General features: G+C 48.4%; 1 protein-coding gene across 1 annotated transcript in view; it reads left to right on the forward strand.

Moving 5' to 3' along the window:
* The first annotated feature begins 4,919 nt into the window (after positions 1 to 4,919).
* NPLOC4 (NPL4 homolog, ubiquitin recognition factor) overlaps positions 4,920 to 12,047 on the forward strand; it is a 70,654-nt gene continuing 63,526 nt past the window's right edge. The window contains exons 1-2 of the mRNA XM_070561331.1: positions 4,920 to 5,142; positions 8,301 to 8,381. Of these exons, the coding sequence (XP_070417432.1) occupies positions 5,128 to 5,142; positions 8,301 to 8,381 (96 nt within the window). The 5' untranslated portion in view covers positions 4,920 to 5,127. The remainder of the gene's footprint in view (positions 5,143 to 8,300; positions 8,382 to 12,047) is intronic.

Raw genomic sequence — 12,047 nt, forward strand, 5'->3', positions numbered from 1 at the left:
CCGCAGGATTGTGAGCCGAAGCAGTGCTTGTCGTTTTAAGCCACTAGGTTTTGGGAGAGCCCATTACACAGCATTGCTGTGACAACACATAACTGATACAAGGGTTTGTTCTGTTAGGGCCATTCTGAGCCCTTGCCACACAGCCGTGAAAACAACCTGACAATCCCCAGTCACCAGGAGCTTACATTCTAGTACAGGGAACTCATAAAGCAAGAGAATAAATAAGTCAATATACTCTATTTTATATAATCATAAGAGTTATGAAGCAAGGAAAGAGAGATAAAGGGTGTGGGGTAGTGGTGTCTCATATAAGGTGATCAGGGAGGGCCTCACTGTGAGAAGATGTCTGGCTCCGAGGTACATATATACTCGAAAGAATTTTAAACAGAGACTCAAACAAATACATATACATGCATTTTCAAGGCAGCATTATTTACAGTCGCCAAAAAGTGGAAACAACCCAGATGTCTATCGACGAAGAACAGATAAACAAAACGTGCTCTATGCATACAGTGGAGTACTATGCAGCCATGCAGAGGAATGAAGCACTGACACACGCACAACACGGATGAACCCTGAAAAGATTATGCTCAGTGAAAGAAGCCAGACGCACAAGTCCACATATCATGTAATTCCATTTATGGAAAATATTCAGAATAGGTAAAGCCACAGAGACAGAATGATGATTGGTGGTTGCCAGGGGTTGGGGAGGGGGCAACAGAAAGCTACTGCTGAGTAGGACAAGTTTCCTTTTGGGGAGGTGGTTACACAACATTGTGAATGCACTAAATGCTACTGATTTTTCACTTTAAAATGATTAATTGCATGTTATGTGAATTTCACCTCAATTCAAAGAAGAAGAAGAGGACTGAGAAGAAACCTAAGGAGGCAAGGAAACAAGCCACATGGATTTTCTCAGCTCACGCCCCCCGCAAGGCCAACTCTGAGAAAGTGACCAGGGATCCACCTCTGGGAAGGAAAGAGGACTGGGCACAGGGAGAAGGTGAGCTGTCAGGCAGTCACAACAAAGGCTCGGGATCCTATGAGGAGCTCTGGAACCGGGATGGCCTGCAGAGATGTCCTAAACTGGGACAAAGGGCTGGGCCTTGATAGCCATCGATTGTTGTTGAGCATGGGCTGCCTGGGAAAGGGACAGTGATCCAGGGCGAGGGCAGTCCCCCAAGGGGAGCTCAGATGAGGACTGCTGGCCGCTCACACTCTCAGCAGCTTCAGCCCAAGTGGGGGTCTGGGCGGTGCACCCAGCACACACTACACTGATGTGTGCGGGAAGAGCATTTCAGGCATGGGAAGTGCCTTAGGTGGGAGCAAGGCTGGTAAGTTTGAAGAAGGAAGGATTTTGCTCCAAGTGAGATGGGGAGATTATGGGAGTCAAGTAAAGGAGCATTGTGACCTGCCTCATGCTTTAAAAGGACCACTCAGGCTTCTGTGCTGCGGGCAGAAGTCAGGGCAAGGATGAGAACTGAGATTAGACCTTGTAGTCAAGCCATCATTCACCTCTTCCTCAAAGGTGACACACTCAGGCTGCATCCAGCTCCGAAGCCAGGCTCTCAGGGCAACAACCATCACCTCCCCAGCTCCATCTCTGTCCTGTCCTGATGATGGGCAGCCTTTGGATGAAATTATAGTCACCACCATGGTTATGGGCTGAATGGTGTTCCCCTAAATTCATCTGTTAATGTCCCAACCCCAGTACCTCAGAACATGACTTGGAGAAAGAGCATTTTTTTTCTCCTGAGGAAGATTCTCCCTGAGCTAACATCCACTGCCAATCTTCCTCTACTTTGCATGTGGGTTGCTGCTACAGCATGGTCACTGCTACAGCTTGGCTGCTGCAGAGTGGTGGAGGTCCATGCCCGGGAACTGAACCCAGGCTGCTGAAGCTGAGCGTGCTGAACTTAACCACTAGGCCACAGGGCCAGGAGACAGGGCCTTTAAAGAGGTAATTAACTTCAAATGAGGCCATTAGGGCAGGCCTGACTCCAACGTCCTCATAAGAGGAAATCGGGACACATGGACAGACGCCAGGGATGCTTGAGAACATGGGAAGGGCACAGGGAGAACGTGGCTGTCTGCAAGCCAAGGGGAGAGGCCTCAGAAGAATCCTCAGAATCTTGCCATCACCTTGATCTCGGACTTCCAGCGTCCAGAATTGTGAGAAAATAAATTTAAGCCACCCAGTCATTGGCGTTTTTTAAAGCAGCCACCAGAAAACTAATACAACTACTAATATCACTTTAAAAAAATCAATGTACACAACTCAACAATAAAAAATCAAACAACCCAATTACAAAATGGGCAGGGGACATGAACAGACATTTCTCCAAAGAAGATATAAGGATGGCCAATAGACATGTGAAAAGATGCTCATCATCACTAATCATCAGGGAAATGCAAATCAAAACTACACTAAGATATTACCTTACACCTGTTAGATTGGCAAAAATATCCAAAACCAAGAGTGAGAAATGTTGGAGAGGCTGTGGAGAAAAGGGAACCCTCATACACTGTTGGTGGGAATGCAAACTGGTGCAGCCACTATGGAAAACAGTATGGAGATTCCTCAAAAAGTTAAGAATAGAAATACCTTATGACTCAGCCATCCCACTACTGGGTATCTATCCTAAGAACCTGAAATCAGCAATTCCAAAAGTCCCATGCACCCGTATGTTCATCGCAGCATTATTCACAATAGCCAAGATGTGGAACCAACTTAAGCGCCCAGCAATGGATGATTGGATAAAGAAGATATGGTATATACACACAATGGAATACTACTCAGCCACAAAAAAGGACAAAGTCGTCCCATTCACAACAACATGGATAGACATTGAGGGTATTATGTTGAGTGAAATAAGCCAGACAGAGAAAGACGATCTCTGTATGACTCCAGTCATAGGTGGTAGTTAACATACGGACAAAGAGAACTGATCGGTGGTTCCCAGGGGAAAGGGGGGGTGGGTGGAGGGCACTAGGGGTGAAGTGATGTACCTACAACATGACTAATAATGATGTACAACTGTAATTTCACAAGGATGTTAACTTTCATAACCTTAATAAAAAAAACCAATGTAATACCTTCACAATAACATAATGGAGGTTAAAAAGTAAGCAATGTGTCATAGAATAACCTGTCCATCCTCATGCGATGCTCGAACACAATCATACCAGGAGACATCACGAAGAAGGCATAGGCGGGCCCTTCTGTGTAAGGGATACATTTGGTTATAAGAGAAGTGAAAAGATCAGAGGCCATTCTGTACAAGAAGAAGAGGGAAAATAAGAGGAGAAGGATGTACCAGCAGAATAAAAACCAGTTCTTCGGACAGTCTACCAGCTCTTCCTCCAATGTCCGTCCGGGGTCCAGCCACCTCTCGGCCTTCGCTGCCACCATGAGCTGTCCTCTGGACTATGGCATGAGCCTCCTTGAGGGTCTCCCTGCTTCTCCTGTGGCCCCTTCCCCACTGTCTCTTCTCCACTAGGCCTCCGGAAGAATCCTAAAATGCAAGAGAGAGCTCATCTCCTCTGCTCTCACCCCTCCAAAGGCTTCCTAACACACCCAGAGCAGAACCTGAGGCCTTTGCACCCAGCGCTCCCCTGCCCCCACTCACTGCACGCAGCCACACTGGCCCCTGTGTTGCTCCTGGAGCACTCCAGCACTTCTCAGGCCCCTGGACCTTGGCACGTGCTTCCCCTCATTCTATTCCACTCTTCCTTGGGATGTCTGTGCTTCCTCTGGGAACTGTTCAAGCCTCACCTCCTCAGACAGGTCTTTCTTGACCATCTTATTTAAAACAGCCTGTACTACCCTCCGGCCCCTCCCTTGCTTTGGTTGTCAGCTGGCACTGGTCATCACCCGACTTCACCTATTTACATCTTGATCTGTTTACAGTCTGCCTTCTGCTGGTAGATTCCACCAGGGCAGGGATCTATCTTATTTCTGCTCTATCCCTAGCATTAGAGCCATGCCACATACAAAGTAGGCACTTTAATAAGTATTTGTTGATGGAATGAATAAACCAAGCTCAAATAACTACTGAAACTGAGCTTACAGAACAGAATGTGTTATAACCACTGACATTGTAACTATAATAACAAAATCAGTGAAATTAAGAGATGGGGATGGGGAGGAAATGAGACTAACAATTTCCTAACTTTTTTCAGCACACGAGATAAAAAAATACAATCTGAAATTGAACCATGGGGTTAAAAAACATAGATTTTGGCCTCTTAGGGCTTTTCATAACTCTCTTTCACACTCATATGGAAGGCCAGCTGCCAAATTTGCAGGGCCCAGTGCAAAATGAAACTGGGGAGCTCCCTGCTGAAAATTACTAAATCTTTCAAGACGGTGACAGCAGAGCATTAAGCCAAGCATGAGGCCCTTCTGAGTGGTGGAAGGGGGTGCCCATGAAGCTGGCCCTGGCGGCATATTTTAGAATATTATATCTCTGTGGCAAAGAAAGATTTATCTAAAACACAGTCTAAATCCATTCGTTTCTCTTATGTTAGATTCAGGGAAAACGCCTTCTTTCTTTTTTTTATGACATAAAGGTATGATGTCACCTTCCTGAAATTCTCTCTCTGCTTGTATACGACCATCGAGAGGCCCGGAATGACACTTTGCCCAATTATAACCCCACCGGTGGTTACTTCTGGGTGAGGTCTGGATACTTGCTTTTGTTTCTTTTTGGACTCTTCCGTATTGCTTGGATTTTTAAATAAGGAGCATATGTCACTAGCACAGTCATCTTTCCAAGCGCTTCTTTCTCGAGAGGCCGGGGGGCGGGGCAGGGGGAGGGGGAGGGAGAGGGGGCGTGCAGGGCCACGAGCGAGGCGGGGAGGGGCGCGGCGGCCGGGCTTGGGGCCGCCCTGCGCATGCGCGGGCCGTTAGTGGGGCCGGAACCGGGTTTCGGGGCTGCGCAGCCGGCGGAGCGCGTTTTGCGAGGCACCGGACGTCGCGGCGGTGGCGGCCGGGCGGCGAAGCTGGAGCGGCGGTGGCGGCGGCGGCGGGAGGCCGGGGCTGAGGCCGGGGCCGGGGCTGCGAGGCCCGTGGGGCGGCAGGCGGCGGCGGCCCAGGGCTCGAGCCCGGAGGCGGGAGCGGCCGCCATGGCCGAGAGCATCGTGAGTGGGGCGGCGGGCGGGCGCGAGCGCGGCGCCGGCATGAGGCAGCAGATTTGCCGGCGCGGCCTGCGGGAGGCCGGGCTCCCTCCCTCCGCCGGGCTCGCCCGCGCGCCCTCCCCGGCCCGGGCCTCGCGCGCCCCGCCGGCGTCCGCGGAGGGCTGGGCTCCCGGAGCGGGGCCCGGGGCCGGCGGGCGCGGAGGGGCGCGGGGCCGGGAGCCTCGCTCGGCCGGGGCGCCCTCAGGGCTGAGTTAGGGACGGGCGCGCCCCCTTCCCGTCCGGTGGGAAGTCGCTGCGATCGGAGGGAGCCCCCCCGAGGCGCACGGCTTTCGGTTGCCGCGGAGGATGCTTGGGGTCTTCCGGGGCGCCGAGCTTTCGCCCGGGCGCGGCCGCTGTGGCGTCGGCGGGAAGCCCGGCCCCGCGTCGGGGGCTGTGCTCGGACGGCTCCTTCGCGCCCGGCTCCGCGCACGGGCCCCGGCGGCTCCTCCGCGTTCCTAGCCTGGAGACGAGCGGCGGCAGCGAATGCCCGAGAGGACCTCGCTCCTCTTAAAATAGGATTTACCTGTCGTTGGTGGCTTCTAGAAATAGGTTCTGATCTGCTTCCAAACTTTGTGTTTACCGGGGTGCCTCTGGCTGAACCGGAGTGGCCACGGGCGAGTGAGTGTTAGGGACAAGGCCATTGCTCCACGGGCGTGCATAAGGCCCCCCTCGACGCCAGGGGTCTCTTGTCGCATTTCTCAGATTGTGAGGACTTAAAACAGAGCCGCCTTCTGAAATGGATTCCAAGGTGTTTTTTTGAATTTAGAAAGAGGTCTAAAAATTTCTGTGAGTTAAACTGATTTTTATCTCACCAGTTCTTTGACTTTGCCAGGAAGTAGTAGTCTGGGCTCACCTTCTTTCTTTTTTATTTTTGGTGAGGAAGATTGGCCCTGAGTTAATATGTGTGCCCATCTTCCTCTATTTTGTGTGTGGGACCCCCCGCCACAGCATGGCTTGATGAACTGTGGGTATGTCCATGCCCGGGATCCGAACCTGCAAACCCCGGGCCACTGAAGCAGAGCGAACATGTAACCACTGTGCCAACTGGGCGGCCCCTGAGCTCATTTCCTTATAAATAGTGAGACCTAAGTTAGGAGAGGCGGTGTGTCCATGTTGCAGGTCTGTCTCTCCTTAGGGACTTAATTCTGTAGCCTGTGTCAGAGGCCGAGCCAGAGCTTCCCTCAGTACGAATTCTGTTTGTCTCTTGGGGTTAATGCTGGGCTTGGCTCGGAGACCTGGACTGCCGTGCCCTGTTGTGGAGGATCAGGTAGAGCGACTTCCTAAGCTTGGAACTCTCCAGAAGCCTGTAAGCCTGACCTTTAGTCCCTCCAGGAGTGCAGTGTCATGCTCTGGTCCTGGGTGAGCAGTGGGAGGAATGGCCAGAATCCTCGACCGGGAAACTGCTCTTCCCGTGTTGACGTGCCCGAGGGTGGAGGCAGACTCGATGCCCATGCCGCAGGCTGCGGAGCACGTCTCTGGGTGTAGAATCCGCCATGAAGTGTCCTAGAAATCAGCGGGTGAAAGACTTTGTGCGTGCGCTCGGCACGTTAAGCAAGTATAGTTGAGGAGCAAAAACTAGATATTTTATGCTCTTAACAATTGGGACTTCCTAAGGATTATTTGAAACAAAATCTTAAAAATTGAGAACAATGTGGGGGCAAAGCCTGTTCAGTCAACGCAAAGTTACTAGAAAACGAGAAAGACGGAGTCCAGCTATTTTAGGAAAATCTAGATTATCCTTAATTTGTTTGATAAAAGCAGACAGTAGATTGAAAGCCATTGTGGCGTTTTATCTCATATCTATCGGTGAATACCTCTTTTCAGAAACAACGGCCTGTGACGTTTTCCACTGTGCAGTGCTGTTTTAAATACAGTGCACAGTGCAGTGACTGCTGAGAGGAGAACCTGCAGCCTGGTGCCTCCGCCCCTCGCGTGGCCTGTGTGCGGCAGGGCGTGTGGTGTCCTGCCCCTGACTGAAGCGTGGCCCGAGGTCGCCTCTGTGATAGCGCACCTCGGAAGGGCTTTGGTCAGTGTAGAGACCCAGTCTTGGAAAGTGGCGCTCTTTGTCCAGGAGCCTTCCAGGCCTGCCCATCGTTTCAGGCTCGCCGCAAAAATAGTTTTTTTAAAATTTTGCTGACTTTTATCATGGTGTTAAACACTTTTACTTCTTTTATTTTAATCTTTCTATTAAAAGTAAATAACGGGCCAGCCCCATGGCTGAGTGGTTAAGTTTGTGCGCTCTCCTTTGGCGGCCCAGGGTTTTGCTGGTTCAGATCCCGGGCATGGGCATGGCACTGCTCATCAGGCCATGATGAGGTGGCTTCCCACATAGCACAACCAGACGCACTCACAACTAGAATATACAACTGTGTACTGGGGGGCTTTGGGGAGAAGAAGAAGAAGAAGAAGAAAGAAGATTGGCAACAGATGTTAGTCAGGGGCCAATCTTTAAAAAAAAAAGTAAATAACAAATTAGAAGGTTTCTTACGACTCTTTTAAGTCAGTCTAATGTCTGTGTGTACATCCTGGAACAATGTGAGACTTTTTTTGTGAGGAAGATTAGCCCGGAGCTAACATCTGTGCCCATCGTCCTCTATTTTATGTGGGACGCTGTCACAGCATGGCTTGATGAGTGGTGTGTAGGTCTGCACCCGGGACCTGAACCTGTGAACCCTGGGCTGCCGAACTGGAGCGAGTGAACTTAACCACTATGCCACTGGCCGGCCCCCAGACCTTTTTTAAAGAACCTGGTCATTCATGATGCATGGTGGGGTTTTCTTCTGTTTTTGTTTGTTTGTTTGTTTTTTGTAAATCTGAAGAGAAAAATATTAGTGTTGCAGAGATATTCTTCATAAGTAATGGTTAGGAATGGGGGTTGTGTCTTTCTGAGTGAAATAAGCGTGGAGAATCAGGGCAGTCCTCTCAGGAAGTCCTCCCATATGTTGATGAATTTCGTACCTCGGCTTCATCTTGTAGAAACTTTGGTATCGCAAGGGGAAGGGTGGGGTTTGGCTTTAAGTTTCGGTCACCCATATGATGTTGGAAGACTGCAGATGTTAGTGTTAATAATAGATCAGGACCTTACTGGGCTGTGCAGTAACCGTCTCGTTTCATTTCAACAGATCGTTCGTGTTCAGTCTCCAGATGGGGTGAAGCGGATCACAGCAACCAAGAGAGAAACGGCTGCAACATTTTTGAAAAAGGTACCTGTGGCTCGGGTGTTTGCCTGTCAGGATCTTCTTCGTCCTCCACTGTATTCCCTTCCCATTCTCTACCTTTCCTCTTTTCCTCATTCCGCCCACTCCCAAGTTGAGTCTATTGCATTGCTTTTCTCTGTCGAGCTTGGTTGGATTGATACAGCATCACATTGTGTCACGACTGACCACTGCGTACAGTTGTAGGACCAAGGGCCCAGATGTAGGTGTAAAACCATTTCACAGGAGTAGTGTTTATGACAGTGAAAAAGAGGAGAGTGAAAAACTTGAATTGTCTGTCAAAGGGGAATTGTTAAAAACATGTATAGAATGATCCCCTTTGTTCTTAAAAACTAATGCCACATAACACACATCTGTTGTGTGAGCACAGAATGTGACGTGAAAGAGCACCAGCTGACTTGAAGAGGTAGCCTTGGGAGGAGAGGCCTGCAGTCAGGAGAGTGGCTCTCACTTTATACTTCATGCCAGAGGACAGCAAACTATGGCTCCAGGGCTGGCCGCCTGTGTTTTTTTTTGAGGAAGATTAGCCCTGAGCTAATTACTGCCAATCTTCCTCTTTTTTGCTGAGGAAGACTGGCCCTGAGCTAGCATCCTTGCCCGTCTTCCTCTACTTTATACGTGGGACGCCTGCCACAGCATGGTTTTTGCCAAGTGGTGCCATGTCCACACCCGGGATCCGAACCGGCGAACCCTGGGCCGCGGAGAAGTGGAACATGCGAACCGGGCTCGCCCCTGGCCGCCTGTTTTTGTAAGTAGAGTTTTACTGGAATACAGCCACAGTCATTGATTTGTGTATTGTCTGACTGCTTTGGAGCTCCAACGGCAGGGAGGTGAGCTGGGGCAGAGACTGTGTGGCCTGCAAAGCCAGAAATATTTACTGCCTGGCCCTTTACGGAAAAGTTTGCCAGCCTCTGCTTTATACATTCTGTGTTATTTGAATTTGTTGCAAGCAGGTGTTACCTTTGGTAATGATGAAAAATATCGTTTTTCATTTTTCATAAGCAAAAAATATTGTAGTGTCATGGACTGTTAGAGCCAGAGGGAATCTTAGGTGTCTTATAGTCTGACTTTTTTATTTTCACAAAGGTGGAAACTGAAGGCCAGGGGAGTAAAGAGACTTACTGAGGCTCACACTGGGCCTGTGATCTGTTGGTGAGGCCACAACTCTTACTTGGGAAATTTGGTTTCTAAAACGTAGTTGCTGTCATGGTTCCAATAGCACTGCTTACAGGACCATATTTATAGGAATAAAAGGAAGAAGAATTAGGTGCAATAGGTAACAGAGAATCTCTGAGTCTTCAGGAAATTTTTAGTATCCTACTCTTGTAGTAGCATCTGACCATTGTCAGCTTGTTCTTAGGGATGGTGCTAGGATATGGTAAGTGCTAGAATTCTTGAGAGGTCATCTGCACAAAGATTAAGCATTAAGTGGCTATTGCTTAGATAATTGTGCGGATAAACACCAGACGTAAGAGAACTACCTATAGTTCTTTACTTTTCTGAGGCTTTGTGATAGGGACATTTTTTAACTTAGTCTATAGTAACCACGGGTAGATAGGATTTTGTGGGGGGTTTTTTGTGGCTTTTTTTGGGAAGATTAGCCCTGAGCTAATTGCTGCCACTCCTCCTCTTTTTGCTGAGGAAGACTGGCCCTGAGCTAACATCTGTGCCCATCTTCCTCTACTTTATATGTGAGACACCTACCACAGCATGGCTTGCCACGCGGTGCCATGTCTGCACCCAGGATTGGAACCGGTGAACCCTGGGCCGCCGAAGCGTAACGTGCGCGCATAACCGCTGCACCACCAGGCTGGCCCTGATTTTGTTTTTAACTTGAGGTTTTTGTGCTTGGTATCAAATGTAGAGTGGTCACACAGGTTAAATTCAGAAGATTTCAGAGAAACCTAAAAATATAACATTGTAGTTCTGACTTCTGTTTGCTTCAGAAGTATTCCTGAAATCCTGGTATTTCCCTCTGGGTGGTTCATTGTTGCCTCGCATAGAGAAACACAGACACGACAGCTTGTCATTGGAAGTGGTTGGAGTTGGGGAGATATAGTTTGATTTTGACTGTTTGATCGCTGAAGCCATCATCAACACAGTAGTCATTGCTTGGAAGAAATTTTCTTGGGAATACTAAAAAACAAACACATTTATTACTCTGAAGTATGTTTCCCTCAAATGAAAATCCTTTCCTTTGATTATAAAAATAGTATGGATTAATTATAACAGATTCAGGCAACACAGAAAAGCATAAAGAAACAAGCAAGAATCACTTGCAATTCTGCTGCCCAGAAATAACTGTTAGCATAGCATGTCTGTGCGTGCACACGTGAGTGCATGCAGTCACACACCCCTACATACATACGTGCACAAACTTTTGCCGAAATGGGATCATACTGTACTGTTGCTGTGCTTGTCAGATCTAGTGTATTGAGTTTAAGGAGAAACATTTATGTATCACTAAGAAAGAAGAAAGTGCTATCACACCTGCTGTCCCTTGTCACTTAGAATTTTATATTTAAATAAAGTGGTATTTTAGACTTATTTGGAAATAATTTATTTTAACCATGTATTATTTTTACCTATACATAAGAACGAAAATCTTGGGGAAATTAATTGGGTAGGATCTCCCTACAACATCACATTCAGAGTGTAGTCCTTCTGAACCATTTTTTGACTCACCTGTTAGTGTCCATGTCTTACCACGGAGAGTCATTGTCTGCACTGTCGGCAGGGTCAGTGTGCCACCTGCTGACACCTGTTCTGCGGGTGCTGGTGCTGGAGTTCTCTCCATCCTACCAGGAGGGCTTGACAAACAGGATTCCTCTTCCTTCCTTGACTGATGGTTAAATGGCTTGTTTGATAGAAATGTTGAGGGTGACAGTTGTCCAGCCATGCCACCTGGGTGACAAGTTTACACATGCCCAGGCAGTGTCCTTTGTGTCAGTCCTGCTGCCCTGCAGGCAAAAACTGTAAGACGCTGTTGCTCTTAAGATGTATCCGTTTCAAAGATGTTAAATTCTTATCATATGATCATTTGTAACCTTTTTTTCACTTGACAGTAGGTTATGGACATGGTTCTATGTCAATAAATGTAGATTTACATCCTTTTTTTTATTGTGATAAAAAAATAACCCGCAACATAAAATTTGCCATCTAAACCATTTTTTTTTTTAAGATTGGCACCTGAGCTGACAACTGTTGCCAATCTCCTTTTTTTTTTTCTTTTTCTCCCCAAATCCCCCCAGTACATAGTTGTATATTTTAGTTGTGGGTCCTTCTAGTTGTGGCATGTGGGATGCCGCCTCGGCATGGCCTGACAAGCGGTGCCATGTCCGCGCCCAGGATCCATACCGGCGAAACCCTGGGCTGCCGAATCCGAGCGTGTGAACTTAACCTGTCCACCATGGGGCCGGCCCCTAAACCATTTTTACGTGTACGATTCAATAGTGTTAAGTACATTCACATTGTTTTGCAACCATCACTACCATCCATCTCCAGAACTTTTTCATCTTGCAAATCTGAAACTCTGTCCCATTAAACAGCAGCTCCCTTCTCCTCCTGCCGCAGCCCTTGGCAACGACCATCCTACTTTCCGTCTTTGTGTATGTGACTTCTCCAGGTGTCTCATGTAAGTGGGATCATACTGAC

Source organism: Equus przewalskii, chromosome 10 (genome assembly GCF_037783145.1).
Source record: "Equus przewalskii isolate Varuska chromosome 10, EquPr2, whole genome shotgun sequence".
Lineage (NCBI taxonomy): Eukaryota > Metazoa > Chordata > Mammalia > Perissodactyla > Equidae > Equus > Equus przewalskii.